Source organism: Cetorhinus maximus, chromosome 9 (assembly GCF_964194155.1).
Source record: "Cetorhinus maximus chromosome 9, sCetMax3.hap1.1, whole genome shotgun sequence".
NCBI classification, from domain to species: domain Eukaryota; kingdom Metazoa; phylum Chordata; class Chondrichthyes; order Lamniformes; family Cetorhinidae; genus Cetorhinus; species Cetorhinus maximus.
The window spans coordinates 369,666-386,579 of record NC_135887.1 but is presented as its reverse complement, the minus strand read 5'-3'; the positions used below and the strand labels follow the sequence as shown (position 1 = coordinate 386,579).

Genomic DNA, 16,914 nt, shown 5'->3' with positions numbered 1-16,914 from the left:
ATGCCATGAAACGTCATGGGGTGCGGAGTCGATGTTGAGGACTCCCAGGGCAACTCCCTCCCGACTGTATACCACTGTGCCGCCACCTCTGCCTGGCCTGTCCTGCCAGTGGCACAGGATGTACCCAGGGATGGTAATGGTGGTGCCTGGGACACTATCTGTAAGATGTGATTCACCGAGTTGGGTTGACTCGGAAGCCCTTTAAAAATGGCAGGTGGGTCCCGATTCCGGGATTCCCAACCCTATTCCCCGGCTGTCTCATTTTCAAGTGTGCCTTTAAAGAGTGAGGGCTGATTCCTGTCGAAAGCCCACATCCAGAACTCCCAACCTGGCAGGTTCAATTGGAGAGATAGGCATGTTCTACTCCTTTGCAATTTTGATGGAGTCCGGCCAGGGTTTTAAAGAGTCACTGTTTACAGCCCCTTAGAGGAGTTGTGAACCCTACTGTGCATGAGGGGATCTTATAAAAGATAAGTTCAAAAGGTCCCCCTCATGCCCCCTATGCCAAGTTATACATGCCACCCACTCCCTCAGGCGTCTCATGGCCCCTATTCCAAACTATGGCATTTCCATGCCTATTGCCCACGGTACACTTCTAGAACCAATGAACCCCGTTGTGTATAGTGGTTTGTATAAAAAAAGCCTTTGAATAGAAGGACTTTAAACTAGAAAGTGGGGGGGGGGGGAGGGAAGGGTAAAACTCCAAGAAGTATGACTAATGGGAAACAAAGCAGCAGGTTAGCGTGTGGGGAGGTTGGATTCAACTTCATGGAAAATTATGAAAAAACTGAAAAGAAATGATTGCCCAGGAGAGGCTATTAAAGTCTCCAGAACACAAAATAGGACAGAGTGTTTGGAAAGGGCTAGGAATCTAATTTCAAGCACATCAGATAAAGGGACGACCATGAGAAAGGGGACGGGAAATACAGGACTGAAGGTATTGTATCTGAATGCACGCAGTATACAAAATAAGGTAAATGAGCTTGTGGCGCAGATTGAAATTGGCAGGTATGATGTGGTGGGCATCACGGAGACATGGCTGCAAGGGGATCAGGACTGGGAGCTAAATATCCTAGGATATACATCCTATCAAAAAGATAGGCAGGTTGGCAGAGGGGGTGGGGTTGCTTTGTTAGTAAGAAATGAAATTAAATCGATAGCAAGAAATTATGTAGGATCAGATGATTTAGAATCTGTGTGGGTAGAGTTGAGGAACCGCAAAGGTAAAAAAAACCATAATGGGAGTTATGTACAGGCCTCCGAACAGTAGTCAGGATGTGGGGCACAAGATACACCAGGAGATAGAAAAGGCGTGTAAGAAAGGCAAGGTTACAGTGATCATGGGGGATTTCAATATGCAGGTAGACTGGGAAAATCAGGTTAGTAGTGGATCCCAAGAAAAGGAATTTGTGGAATGTGTACGAGGTGGCTTTTTGGAGCAGCTTGTGGTGGAGCCCACTAGGGAACAGGCAATTCTAGATTTAGTGATGTGTAATGAGGCAGATTTGATAAGGGAGCTTAAGGTGAAGGATCCCTTAGGAGGAAGTGACCATAATATGATAGTATTTACCCTCCAATTTGAGAGGAAAAAGCTGGAATCAGATGTAACGGTATTACAGTTGAATAAACCCAACTACAGAGGCATGAGGGAGGAGCTGGCCAGAATTGACTGGGAGATGAGCCTAGCAGGAAAGACAGTGGAACAGCAATGGCAGGAGTTTCTGGGAGTAATTTGGGACACACAGCAAAAATTCATCCCTAGGAAGAAGAAGCACACTAAAGGGAGGACAAGGCAACCACGGCTGACAAGGGAAGTCAGGGACAGAATAAAAGCTAAAGAGAAAGCATACAATGCGGCGAAGAGCAATGGGAAACCAAGGGATTGAGAAGCCTACAAAGACCAACAGAGGACAACTAAAAAAGAAATGAGGGAGAAGATTAAATATGAGGGTAAACTAACCAGTAATATAAAAGAAGATTGCAAGAGTTTTTTAGATATATAAAGGGTAAGAGAGAGGCAAAAGTGGACATTGGGCCGCTGGAAAATGACGCTGGAGAAGTAGTATTGGGAAATAAAGAAATGGCGGAGGAACTGAATAGATACTTTGCGTCAGTCTTCACAGTGGAAGACACGAGTGACATCCCCAAAGTTCAAGAGAGTCGGGGGGCAGAGGTGAGTATGGTGGCCATTACCAAGGAGAAGGTGCTAGGAAAACTGAAAGGTCTGAAGGTGGATAAATCACCTGGACCAGAAGGATTACACCCCAGGGTTCTGAAGGAGATAGCTGAAGAGATAGTGGAGGCGTTAGTGGCGATCTTTCAGGAATCACTGGAGTCAGGGAGAGTTCCAGAAGACTGGAAAATCGCTAATGTAACCCCCCTGTTTAAGAAGGGAGTGAAGCAAAAGATGGGAAATTGCAGGCTGATTAGCCTGACCTTGGTCGTTGGTAAGATTTTAGAGTCCATTAATAAGGGTGAGATTTCAGAATACTTGGAAGTGCATGATAAAATAGGACAAAGGCAGCATGGTTTCATCAAGGGGAGGTCATGCCTGACAAATCTGTTAGAATTCTTTGAGGAGGTAACGAGTAGGTTAGACAAAGGAGAGCCAATGGATGTTATCTACTTGGACTTCCAGAAGGCCTTTGACAAGGTGCCGCACAGGAGGCTGCTCAGTAAGATAAGAGCCCATGGTGTTAGAGGCAAGGTACTAGCATGGATAGAAGATTGGCTGTCTGGCAGGAGGCAGAGAGTGGGGATAAGGGGGTCCTTCTCAGGATGGCAGCCGGTGACTAGTGGAGTTCCACAGCGGTCAGTGTTGGGACCACAACTTTTCACTTTATACATTAATGATCTAGATGAAAGAACTGAGGGCATCCTGGCTAAGTTTGCAGATGATACAAAGATAGGTGGAGGGACAGATAGTATTGAGGAGGTGGGGAGGCTGCAGAAGGATTTGGACAGGTTAGGAGAATGGGCAAAGAAGTGGCAGATGGAATACAACGTGGGGAAGTGCGAGGTCATGCACTTTGGTAGGAAGAATAGAGACATAGACTATTTTCTAAATGGGGAGAGAATTCAGAAATCTGGAGTGCAAAGGGACTTGGGAGTCCCTCCAGTTTGCCATCCATTCTTAATTAGCACATTCTTTTAGATAATATCACCACCTTCAACACCTCTTTGTTCCTTTATCTGTGACATCTTTTGATTATCTGCTCCTATCACTGCTTGCTTGACCCTATAGCCACCACCCCCCAACTTCTCTCCCCCCACCCCCCCCCACCTTAAACCAACTTATAATTCACCCCTCTCCTAATATTACTCAGTTCTGTTGAAGGGTCATGAGGACTCGAAACGTCAACTCTTTTCTTCTCCGCCGATGCTGCCAGACCTGCTGAGTTTTTCCAGGTAATTCTGTTTTTGTTTTGTTTTGTAAATAATGGCGTTCATTGGTTCTAGAAAGCATTCAATAGGTCAATGGGCATGGAGGGGCCTGAGTGGGTGGGTGGATGCGCAGAGCTTGGCATAGGGAGCATGAGGGGACATGGGAATGGGTAGGGACCATGAGGTGACATGGATGGGGCATGGGGAGTGTTTGGAGGGTGAAAGGGGTGTGAGGGATGAGGCCTAGAGGGCATTTATGTTTTTTTCACTGGGACAAACTCCCACAATACTGAGACGGGCCTTTTAAACAGCTTACTTTCGCACCTGGCAGCCCGATGGTTGCCTCTGCATTTCCTCCTGGACTGGCTAGCCCAACTCCAGCCCAGACCCGGCCCCCAGCAATGAAGTTCTTGCCTTTGCGGGCACTTCCTCCTGAGGCAGGTGGGTGGGCTGAGCCAAGAATTTTCCCAACTCCCCCTTCCCACCACAAGGATGAAAATCCAGGCTAAATCTTCCCTTTTATACAACTTTCTCACATTGCAGTTATGAGCACCAGTGGTTCCACTGTTTTCCCATTAGCTATGCTCAAATGTCCCGCCGGACCCGTGTTCTCCCTGCTTGTCAGTTGCAAATTGCTAACTGGTGCTCCCCATACTCATAACAAGCTTTAAAATTAACTCAGCAAGCAATTAATTGGAGGCATGCAGATTGCCCCTCATTTAGAAAATCTAAGCATGTCATTGAGGCATTGGGAACCAGCGATGCCTTCCGAGTCCATGATTTTCCAGGCCCTCCTGCATCCAAACTCACCCTCACAGGTAAGTGAAAATTCTGCCCAGGGTATATAATTTATATAGAGGAATGAAAATGGCTTGTGAATAATGGTAAAGGAAATGTGACATTGGAAACGTGAGCCTCTATAGTTTCTGCACAAGCACACTATGACACTATGTGGAGATAACATGACATTTAGCTTGGGTAAAGATAGTATTTATCTCATTATTATCCTTCTGGTCCTTTTGAAAGTAGCAGAGAACTTGAAGACAGGTATATATTTGAGTTTTTACTTAAAATTATATAAATATGTTTAGAGTGGGAGAAAAGCAAAACTGCAAAGTTTGACAAAGGAATCCATTGGAAGTAGTAATCCACCAATTATGTTCATTTGCTGGTCAATCAGCTTTGCACTCCACCATTTCTGCTTTTATTTCAGTATTTGTTGAACTCTTGCTACATTACTTATGCCTTAATTTATGTTGTCACTGGCATCCAATCCTGTACTTCTTTTGTTCTCTTTTTGTTTCTGCTGAATCATTTCTGCATCTTCTTTTTCACTGTCATTATGAAGTTTCTCTTTATTCATCCATGGGTTGTGGGCATTGTTGTTGGTGAGGACAGCAATGATTGCCCATCCCTAATTGCCCTTGAGTAAGTGGTGGCGAGCCACCTTCTTGAACTGCTGCATGTAGTGTAGACACACCTGCCGTGCTTTCAACAGGGAATTCCAGGATTTGGACCCAGCAACAATGAAGGAACGGTGATATATTTCCAAATTAGATTACATGTGACTTGGAGTGGAACTTGGGATGGTGTTCCAATGCATCTGCTTGCCTAGTTCTTCTGGGTGATAGAGTTTGGAGGACTGGAAGGTGCTTTTGAAGAAGCCTTTGTGAGTTATTGCAGTGTATCTTATAGATGGTACACACTGCTGTCACTGTGCCCTAGTGGTGGAGAGAGTTAATGTTTAAGGTGGTGATTGGGGTGCCCATCAAGTGGGTTGCTTTGTCCTAGATGATGTTGAGCTTCTTGAGAATTGTTGGAGCTGCACTCATCCAGGCAAGTGGAGAGTATTCTATCACGCTTCTGACCTGTGCCTTATAGATGGTGGACTGACTTTGAGGAGTGAGGAGGTGATTTACTCATTGCTGTATTCTAGACTTCTGACCTGCTCTTGTAGTCATAGTATTTTATGTAACTGGTCCAATTAATTTTCTGGTCAATTGCCATCTCAGTATCTTGCCATTTACCTTTGGTTGCTTTCGAGCTACCTCTTGTTGTAAATTTGTTTGCTTTGTCTTCTGTGCATCTCATATTTGTAAATGGACCCAGAAGTCTTCCTATTTTTCTGTCTCTTTGTCTTTATGAATTTATATCTCTTTATGCACTGGCTTCTATGTATCTGACTGAAATTGACATGTCATTCACTCTCCCTCTGATTGTCTGACTGTGTATTTGTGCCTCTGGGCATTTGTTTCTTTATATGGGTGTTTCTTTTAAAGGGTCTTGGATCCAGTCTTGGAACTAAACGAGGGAGTAATGGAGAGAGAAGAGGGAGCAGGGAACAAATTTAGGGGAATATTCCAAAGGCAGGGGCTGGGCTTCAGGAAATCGGGTGTCATGGGAAAACATACATTCTCATTCTTTTGATGTGCAGTGTATTAAATTTGTAACTGCTGCATATACAGCAGCAATAAACATTATTCTTTGCTACTCATTTTCTGCCATGGAACTGCTCACAGACAAAAATAGAAAAAAAAGTCCTTCTTGTAACCATCTCCCTGTTTATTTCCTGCTCTCTAATTTTATATACCTCCCCTCTTTCTCTATCGGAATTATAGTTTTCTTTTCACTTTTTCTTTGCATGGCTCTCACAAACTTTCTCTCACTGTCATCTCTGTGCACCACTTACGCTATATTTCATTCTTCCTCCCTGTAAGAAAATAAGCACAAGTACCCTTTTAAGCCATTGTAAAGGGGCAGGGGCAGTGCCTGATGTAAGAGCTTGACAATGGCAGTGAGCACTGTGTGGATGAGGGGAAGTTGGGTGGTCAGGAGATGTGTTGAAGGGAACAGGTGGCTTCTTGGAGGAAATGGGCTGGACTAGAGATGGGAGAGATGTGTTGAGAATCTGTGCAGCATAGAGGGAAACAAAAACAAAAATACTTGGAAAAACTCAGCAGGTCTGACAGCATCTGCAGGGAGGATACAGTTGATGTTTCGAGTCCGTATGACCCTTCATCAGAACTAAGAAATATAGAAATGAGATGAAATATAAGCTGGTCAAGGGGGCGGGACAGGTAGAGCTTGATAGGGGCCAGTGATAGGTGGAGGCCAAGAAGAGACTGCCAAAGATGTCATAGACAAAAGGACAAAGGGGTGTTGACAGTGGTGATATTATCTAAAGGATGTGCTTATGGTACTCTCCGACAGCATAGAGGGAGTTGGGGCTGATTGGGGTTGCAGACTAGAAACCGAGGGCAGAATTTTTCCCTTGTCGGGTGGGTGTGGTGGGAGTGGCCATGAATCCGACCATCACCTACAATCGGGCTCTGACCGCGATTTCATGTTGACGGGCCAATTAAGGTCACCCAGCATGAAATGCATCTCCGCACCGGCCAGGAGGGGCTGAGCGGGGGCCGGGTCCTGTCGACTGCCGGGTCCAATGGTGACTCACTGGTTAGTTTAAACATGGCACAGGCAGCTCCAGAAAGGCTGCCAGGGAAGGACATCTACCTGCCGATAGAGCTGAGTACATTTGCAAGCGGCGAGCGGGAGGGCAGGTCGAGTGGGCACTCGGACCCCTGCTTTTCTGATGAGTGCCTCATGGTCCTCCTGGAGGAGGTGGCTGCCAGAAGGGACACCCTTGTCCCCAGAGATGGGGGGAGGAGGCCATCGCACCTCAGAAAGAGGGCATGGGACAGGGTGCAGCCCTGGTCAGCAGCCATGATGTGGTGTGGCACACATGGGTGCAGAGCCAAAAGTGGTTCAATGACCTGCTGCACTCAGGAAGGGTGAGCACCGTGTTGGCATGGATCAGTGGGCACAAGTGTTAAGGCGTGGCCGTCCCCTCGTGGACCTCAGGGGTGTTAAAGTCTGAGTGCCAACTGTCAATGCCGCCAGAGCTGGCCAAGGGGATGAGCCCTGGCTGCTTGGACTGAGTGCTTTGTGGCTCGAGGGCCACAACTCGGATGTGCCCTGTGAGGAGCTCCTCAGCTGGGGTTGGTCAGGCTGCAGTGGCGCTGCAGGTAGAGGGTGGTCTAATCAATGCTCCTCAGTTCTTTCAGGAGACGACGAGCCATAACCAAGCCGAGAGGTCTGGTACAGGCAGAGGCCCACCCAACCTGCTGCTCACCAGGTTCAAGCAGGACGCCCTAGAGCTGGAGAGCTGGCATACTCCCCGTGCAACTAGGCGTGGAGAGGCGGGGATGCCAGACAAAGGTAAGAGCGCAGTGCACAGAGGTGACACTTTCAGATTGTGTAACCTTCCTAGTGTAGTCTCCTCACTAATGGGAACCTTGACCCTTGAGTCCCCATTGACCATTGAAAGATGAGGGCACCATGATGCAGATCTCCATTGTCTCACCAGGGTATCTGGCATGCACTGTGACAGTGTGGTGGCTTTAACTAATGACATGTCCTTCTTCTCCCTTTTAGGTTCACCAGCAGGCCTCCGATCTGCAGACCCTGAAGGGCTACCCCTGACAGAGGAGGACCGGGCGTCACTTTCACCTGTGTCACACCTGCTTTCGGAGGCAGGCACGAGTGCAGATACCAGCATATCGGTGGGCATTAGAGCGGCGGCTAGTATTTTGGTGCACATTGGTGAGGGCATTTCACAGTCGCTTGAGATGCAGACGGAGGCAGAGTGTGCCCAGGGCAATGGCAGTCGGAGGACTCCTGGGAACCAGGACAATGCTCAGTCGAAGGCTGATGATGAGCCTCTGGAGTCGTCCATTAGGTGGCAGATGCTGGATGTCCAGCGGGATGCCCAGGAGGATCTGGCAGAGATCCATGAGGGTGTGCGTGCCATGGTCTCCATGGTGGAGGAGTCCATGCGGAATGTGAGCACAACGTTGACAGGCATGGGCAAGCGCACTGCCTCCTCCACTGAGAGAGTGGCAACACTCATGGAGAGGCAGCTCCAGGGACAGAATCAGGGGTTCCTGGAGTTGCGCTCAGACCTGCAATCCCTCACACAGGCAAAGACCTCAGGTGGTCAGTGCCAATGTGGGAGATGGATGAGACATCCAGTATCCCAATTAGGTGCCCCTCCATCAATAGTGAGCAGGGAGGTCCAGAGCAGCCTTATGTTGGTGCACGAGCTGCCTGTCACCTCTGTCGGCTCCTTTCAGGGCGCTCCGGATGATGGCAGCAGTTCCTCCGCCCCTCTGCCAGTGACCATGGCATCTGATGAGGCTGTGATAACTGGGGAGGTGCCAGCTGTGACACTGGCTGCTCCCTCCCAGGCGGGGCCAGAACAGGCTTCACTGGCTAGAGGATGGTTCCCAAGGCCATCAAGGCCAACAGGGTCAGCAGGCAGCCTCCAATGCCACTGCCAGTGAGGAGGGGGCACCTAGACGTAGCAGCCGCAAGCGTAAGTTAAAAGGACCATGAGCACAAGAGGGACGATTCACATGTGATTTTATGTTCATTTATGTTTACTTTATCTATACTGGTCTAGGAATGAAGGCCAAAGAAATTTATGTAAATAGTTTGAAATTGTCCACATGAGATAAATTTTGTTTTTGTCATCATGGCCTCAATGCTTCACCTTTTTATTTTATTGGTGTAGGGTACGCCAGTATGTAATGCTGGACGTAAGTGTCTCTGAATTTTATTGTACAGGCACTGAGTGTTCTTTGTGTTCAAATGAAAGGGTCCTTTCAGACTTCCAGAATGATAGTGGCACCCCTGGCATGAGGTAGAAGCTGATCTTTGATAGCCTAACTGAAGAAGCATTGGATCAAGGTGTCCCTGCCTCCCTGGAGGTTACTGAGGTCTGGCTCCACACCCTCAGCATTCTCCTCACTGTGCTCATCTTCTGACTCACTACTGGACTGTGCAGCTGCGTCAAGATCCCCTTCCTCCAGTGGGACCCCCCTTGCCAGTGCCAGATTGTGGAGAGCTCAGCATGCAACCATAATCAATGACACCCACTGTGAGAGCTATTGTACTGCTCCCTCTGAATGATCCAGGCATCGGAAGTGCATCTTGAGAAGACCTATGGTCCTCTCTATTGCTGCCCTTGTGGAGGCATGACTCTATTGTAATGCTTCTCTGCCTCTGTTCTTGGGTGGTGGAGAGGCGTCATGAGCCACCTCTTCAATGGATAGGCCTCGTCATCCAGCAGCCATCCATCCAGTCAGGCTGGATCACTGAAGAGCCTCGGCACCTGGGAGTGTCTCAGGATGTAAGCGTCATGGGAGCTGCCAGGGTACCTTGCACAGACTTGCAGAATCTGCATCCTGTGATCACACACTATCTGCACGTTCATGGAGTGGAAGCCCTTCCTGTTGACGAAGGCACTGGGCTCACCTGCTGGCGCCTTGATGGTCACATGTGTACAGTCTATAGCACCCTGGACACGGGGGAACCCAGCAATCGCTGCAAAGCCTCTGGCTCGCTCAGCCTGGCTGGCCTCGTCCGTACGATAAAGAATAAAGGTCAGTACCTGTCTGAACAGAGCTTCTGTCACCAGCTTGACTCAACTATGGACAGCTCATTGGGAAACTCCACAAGATCCACCATCAGTCCTGGAAAGAGCCGGAGGCATAGAAGTTGAGGGCCACCATGACCTTCAGAGCCACTGGCATGGGTTGTCCACCCACACAGTCGGAGCTGATCTCAGGCCCAATCACCTGACAAATGGAGGTCACTGCCTCCCTTCAGCGGCGGAGCCTCCTTCGGCATTGCACCTCAGACATATTGAGGGAGCTGCATCACCGCCTATAAACCCCCGGCAGCAGGATAGTGGTGTCTTCTGCGGACCCTTCCACCTTGGACTTCCTGCTGGCCCTGTGCCCCTTGTGCCTGCGCCTCTCCTCCAACAGGTCCCTCCCCTGGAAGCTGCATAGGGACACCAGGCCTCCTCTCCCTTCTGCCCCTCTCTCCCTCCTCAGGGGAGGTGCCCCCAGTGGAGACCACAATCCCCATTACCACAGTTAGAGAAGGCTGTCTGATACCTGGAAGGGTCCACACGGTCTGAATCCTCCAGGGGCCTGGCCGACAGCAATGAGTCCTGAAATGGGGCCTGGAAATGCTAAGAATGAAGCCCTGAACAGAGATGAAGCTGCCAAGTACCAATAAGCAACCAGCTGCAAACTATCTCCAAAACTGCTCACTAGTCACACTGGCAATGCTGCTGACCCTTTTTATCCCGCCCTTGGATGAGGTTTGTGAAAATGTCGGTTGGCCACCTGCCCGTTTTGCCCGTGCAATGAGCAGAAAATCGCACGGACAAGGTAAAATCACAGTCAATTGGACTGTTAAGGGCTTTAAATGGCCTGTTAATTCATGGCGGTTACCACTCCAGCACCTGCATGCACCTGCCGAGCAAAATATCGTGCACGTGCGTGATGATGTCAGGATGCTCACCCAATGCGCACTATTTTACTCCTGTTCGGGTCAGGCATGCGCCCGCCCAACGAAGGAAAAATTCTGCCCATAGTAACCATGGCCACTTTTCAAAGGGAATAAAGATTATACAAGATAAAAACTAAGTTTTCAGAATACTTTAAAAATGACATAAAATGATTCTTGAGGGAGTTCAGAGGACCAAGGACTGGACTGAGAGATAATCCTTGGGTCTAAAGTTGGGAGGTCAGTTCTACATCCTGGAATCAATTAATCAGAGGTTAAGTAGAAGAAATGTATTTATTTGGCTATGATTTAAGAGTGACTGAAGTGACAGAAAGTGTGACAGGAAGCAAGTGTTGCCCTTAGTGTACGCTGTAATATGATAAATAAGCAATGAGCTTTTTCAAGTCTTTTTCAAATATGTAATAATAGCATTCAATCAGCTGGCACAATTAAGAAAGTAAAGGTACTAAAATACTTTCTCAGTTATAGTAGGAGGGTTTAATGGTGAATCCCATTGCGATGAGTCTAAAGGTAGAGACAGATGTCTGTCCAACTTGAAATCCAGAGATGCTTTGGACAGTTCTGCTGCTCAATGTGGTTGCTGCTCCAAACCTTAAAAATATACACATCTTTCATGTGACAGCTTGAAAAATTATATCTCATTCTATCTTTGATTGAGAGTTAAAGTAGGATCCTCCAGAATGAAATGATGAATATTACCATTTGTCTTTCAATCTGAATCATTTTGACCATTTTTTGTCTGCTATTGAATTCCATCTGCTCCTTGTGTAGTTATTGACAGAAGACTGATGATACTGAATATTTTATTTCAAAAATGAAAGGTAAAAGATAAAGTAGACTTCTAGGTCATGGGCTGGTTAGTTCAAATAGGTAGGTTTGATGTCTTGGAGCAGATTAATATTGAGGCACGTTGAACAGATACAATAAATATAAAACCACAAGATATATGAAACAAAACATCTATCACTTTAACTGCATACATCTGGAAAACACATTGTCAACAATTATAAATATTTTGCCACCAAACCTCCCCTTGAGTCTTTATATCAACTGATGTAAAATGCAACCTTGAAGTGCAATCTTAAAAAAGACCACTAAAAACAAATTTGCTCCAACCACACAGTCACAAAACAGTAACCTTACAGTTACTTTTGTTTTAATAAATAGGCTGGTGATAATACAATAACTAAGCCTAACTTGCCCTTTGGGATTTGGCAGTGTTATTTGATGTTTGTCGGAATAGTAAGAAGTTAATTGTCAACTAAAGTGTATTCACCCTGGGATGGAGTATAAATTTCAAGCTTGATTACAACAAACTATTAACACAGCTCCAGTTGCTATAGCAAACTTTACCCAGCCGTTATAGGAATTCTTAAATTACAGATAAGACTCAAACACATCGGCATCTTCCACTCTGTGTCTTGCGATCATCTTAACACTGTTTTAAATTAATTTGTGACTTAAAATCAAAGGGACTCTAATATTGATAAAAGTTTGTAGATCCATTTTCACTAATAGTCAAAAAATTTATTTTTTTTCTAGCTGCCTGGAAATTAAGTAGCCAGGCAAGGTGTTCAAACCTCAACAACATGAGCCCCTGGTTAAAAAAAAGGAAATGTTGCACCCTTGTCTATGCTACTGAAGTTCCATTTTATGATCCACATAAAAAAAGGCCTACATTACTTTAACCTTCAAGGTCATTAAAAACAATAATTTCCAAATGGTTCTAACTTTTAATCACCTGGTATAGGATCGCTGCCAGTTGAAAATGTCATGAATGTTGTGAGAACAAACTGAATCTCTTCTGAAACTATTGCCTCTGCCACATTTATAAGACAAGGAGTTTCCAGCTCCCACACATTTTCTTTTTGAAAGACTTTTCGTCCTTTCCTCAGTCATGAAGAACTCACTGACAGATTTAAAATACTCTAGTAATACCTCATGACTCCATACAGAGGATCTGTTTTTCAAGAAGCCACAATGGCCGCCATGTTTAGTTAACAACAGGAAAAAATGGGGGTTGGTTTCAAAGAGCTCAAATGGCAGGGTTGCGTCTGGGTCCCCTCTCCATGGGTCGTCCTGACTGCAAATACACAGCACTGGCACTGCAACCTCATCCACATCCCGTAACGGATCATTCTTCTCCCAGTACAAGTCCCAGCATGGGCTGCTCTTCTTTGTTTGACAGAACAATACCTCTTCCATCTCCCTCAGAGTGCGTGTGGCAAACAACTTATCCATGTCAATAATCTCTCCCAGCACAGTGGCATACCTAGAATTGGTAAAACCAGCAATAGTTATGCTTTTAATTCTATAGTTAATTCCAACTTATTATGGAGTTGTGAAAAGACTCTAATTCTGTTTCCAAAATCCATTATTCAGTTGATAAAATGTCAATTGGATTTAATTCCTAAGTAGGTGTGTCATGTCTCAAATGCAGGATGTTGTCTACATCCCTGAAAATTGATGGGCAATGAATTAGCATGATTACAAAAGGGAAAACTACTGCCTTATCTACAGCCTTCCTTTCCTCAGTAAGATTCTTGATGCTGCCTCCCAAATTCGAGCACCTCTTTCCCACAACTTCATATTGGAATCTTTCCAATCAGGTTTCCTCCCTTGCTACAGCACAGAATCAGCCCTAATTAAAGCCATAAGTTGCATCCTCATGGATCATGGAGCAGATAGATGCCTTATCTTTCCTAACCTCTCTGCAACACGTGACAAGGTTGGACACACCATCCTTCTCCAATGCCTCTCATCTGATTTCCAGTCCACTGGACAGACTTCGCTTGGATTTCACACTTACCTATTCAATTATCCACAGTATCTCCAGCATTGATTTCTCTTACCACCACTGCACGGTCCCCTCTAGATTTCCCCAAGGGTCTATCGGATTTGGCCCCTGCCATAATCTCTGTACCCTTGCCATAGATTCCATTCCCTTCCACAATCACTACCTCAGGTTTAACCAGACTGTCCATAAGCTTGGTGTGCTATTTAACCCTAAGCTGAGCTTCCAAACCCATATCTTCTCTATCACGAAGACTGCTCCATTCCTGCATCAGCACATCTGCGACCGAAACTCTTGTCCAAGCCTTTGTCACTTCTAGACTCAACTATTCTAATGCTGTCCTGGGCAGACTCTTATCCTCCATCTTCTACAAGCTTCAACCTATCAAAAATGTCATTACCTGTTAGGCTTATCCCAACCAGGTTCAAATCACCCAATACCCCTGTATTTGCTGACCTACACTGACTTCCTTTGTCACAACTTTGTCACAACACCTCAAATTAAAAATTCTCATCATTTTATGGTCCCATCCCTCTATATCTCTGCAACCTTTCCTAACCTGACAAATCTCCGAGTACTTATCAGCCATGATTGAATGGCGGAGCAGACTCGATGGGCCGAATGGCCTAATTTCTGCTCCTATGTCTTATGGTCTTCCTCCAACATTGGCCTCTTGTGCATCTCTCATTTCCTTTCCCTGACATTGGAGGCGATGTCTTTGTTCTGGAATTTCCTCCATAAACTTTATTGCACATCACCTCTATCACTTCCTTTAAGAAAGCTCCTTAAAACTAACCTTTCTGATTGTCACTTATCTTAATTGGTTTTGTGTTAACTTTTGTCTCATTACATTCCTCTGAAGCCTTTAAAGATGTTTGGGACATTGAATAGTGCTAAAGGCGCTATATGCATGTTGTTTGCTGTTGCATACTCTATAATCTACAATGTCAAACAGTGAAAGCAGACTCTTAGGCACAGTATGATATGATTTGAAATTAGTGATCATGTAACCAGAAATACTGGAACAGGTGGCATATAGCATTAATTTCACATCCTTCAGCAACAGAAGTAAAGCATAGCTGTGTGGTGCTTTTTTCAAACAGAACCTTACCACATCAACATTTCTCCAACACTTTCATGCACTGACTGCTTAAGTCACGAACAGATCCAATAAAGTGGTTATTTGAACTTTGGCCCATAAAGAATATTTTTTTTTTTATTTGTTCATGAGATGCGAGCATCGCTGGCTGGGCCAGCATTTACTGCCCATCCCTGCTTGCCCTTGAGAAGGTGGTGGTGAGCTACCTTCTTGAACCACTGCAGTCCATCTGGTGTAGGTACACCCACAGTACTATTAGGGGAGTTACAGGATTTTGACCCAGCGACAGTGAAGGAACGGCGGTATATTTCCAAGTCAGGATGGTGAGTGACTTGGAGGGGAACTTCCAGGTGATGGTGTTCCTATGCATCTGCCGCCCTTGCCCTTATGGATGGTAGTGGTCATGGGTTTGGAAGGTGCTGTCGAAGGAGGCTTGGTGTGTCCTTGCAGTGCATCTTGTAGATGGTACACACTGCAGCCACTGTGCATCAGCGTTGGAGGAAGTGAATGTTTGTGGATGGGGTACCAATTAAGTGGGCTGCTTTGTCCTGAACGGTGTCAAGCTTCTTGAGTGTAGTTGGAGCTGCACTCATCCAGGTAAGTGGAGAATATTCCATCACACTCCTGACTTAAGACCATGAGGTGGAGGAGCAGAAGAAGGCCATTCGGCCCATCGAGTTTGCTCCACCATTCAATGAGATCATGGCTGATCTGATAATCTTCAACTCCACTTTCCTGCCTTTTCCCCATAAACCTCGATTCCCTTACTGATTAAAAATCAATCTATCTCGGGCTTGAATATACTTAAGGACCCAACCTCTACAACCCTTTGCGGTAAAGAATTCCACAAATTGACTGCTCTCATCTCTGTCTTAAATGGGTGACCCCTTACTCTGAGATTATGCCCCCTGGTCCTAGATGCTCCCATCCAGGGTTGGTGATGATGATATCTTTATCCATACACAGTTATTCAACAGGCCTTATTTGGCTCATTTGCCCTGTGTGTTTATATTCAATAAACTCTCAGAAATTACTAATAATTGCTCATCACTGAAGTTACGATTGGATTTTAGTTTGGGCCAGTTTTTTAAAAAAAATGTTTTATTTATAAGTGATTTATGTTGCCTTGCACTTTTTTAAACTCTTAAGATTCCAGTATTGTCTACATCTTTAACTGTTATTGCACAAATGGTGTATATGGGCCGATATTCCTGGGGTCCAGGAAAATGAGTGCAACAAGTGGGCAGCACATGAAAATAGTGCTGTACCTGACAGCAGGACCATGTGTCCAGATTTTGTCTCAGGCCTCATTTGCATCTCCTGGGCATGACATGCAGGGACACAGAGGCCTCTTGTTTGGTACAATGATGGCAGCCCAATAAAAATGGAGTAGCAGGCCTTACAGAGCTGCACATACTTTAAAGGTTAGGTATATGCTGAGGTCTTTGGAGATCCTATGGAGGAAATAATGAACTCTGAGCCCAAGTGAAAATTTATCAAGACTACAAACTGCTAGGAAATATTCTGGGTTGCTTCTGTGACGTACGTATACCAGCAGAAAATGTTAACATTTTTTAGTAGGAAAAGCAGTGTGAAATCATTCAGATTGTCAAATCAAGAAGGGTCTCACATAAGGGCATTCTGCCTCGATCACAGAGCCATTGAGCCATTGCTGGAGGTAAGGTCTTACGAGTAGTAGCTCGCAGTGGCAAGACAAGAGCTGGCTGAGAGAATTGGCAGCACTAACTGTATGCCAAGGGCTTAGATGCAGTGCTGGAAATCATTTATTGCATTTAACAGGAGGGGGGAAAATAAGTGCAAACTTTTGCACAGAAGAAAAATGTTTTGCCCTTTGGCTTCCCCCACAGAAACATCCTGCCAGGCAGCGTTCATTGTTTGGTGATGTACTATTTTGTTTGGTGCAGTCTCATACCTGCCTAGGAAATGATGTCAGGATACAAGAGAAAGGGACTGCACACAGGTCAGTGCACGGGCGTACTGCATGCAAAGCAGTGACACACATTCACCTTCACTCATTCTTAACGCAAAGGGAAAAGGATTGTGCAAATGGTTTGGGGTGTCCTGGCCTACATATATCCGCGAAAGATTAATGTGTCTGCTGGAAAAAGAGGCATTTAACAGAAGATGGATCTTAATTATCTGAAGGAGGGCCTACAACAGATTAAGAAGTGACCTCATCTGTAAGTCACTAGAGCTCCAACAACACAAGAATGTTCCACATAGAAAATAATTGTGA

General features: G+C 45.8%; 1 protein-coding gene and 1 long non-coding RNA gene across 4 annotated transcripts in view; one reads left to right on the top strand and one right to left on the bottom strand.

Annotated features, from left to right (window-relative positions):
• LOC144684306 (uncharacterized) overlaps positions 1 to 16,914 on the top strand; it is a 245,606-nt gene that overhangs the window by 143,979 nt on the left and 84,713 nt on the right. The gene's annotated exons all lie outside the window — the stretch shown is intronic.
• The window catches only part of abhd15a (abhydrolase domain containing 15a), a 31,610-nt gene continuing 25,724 nt past the window's right edge, over positions 11,029 to 16,914 (bottom strand). The window contains exon 3 of the mRNA XM_078547926.1: positions 11,029 to 13,036. Coding sequence (XP_078404052.1) covers positions 12,502 to 13,036 — 535 coding nt within the window. The 3' untranslated portion in view covers positions 11,029 to 12,501. The remainder of the gene's footprint in view (positions 13,037 to 16,914) is intronic.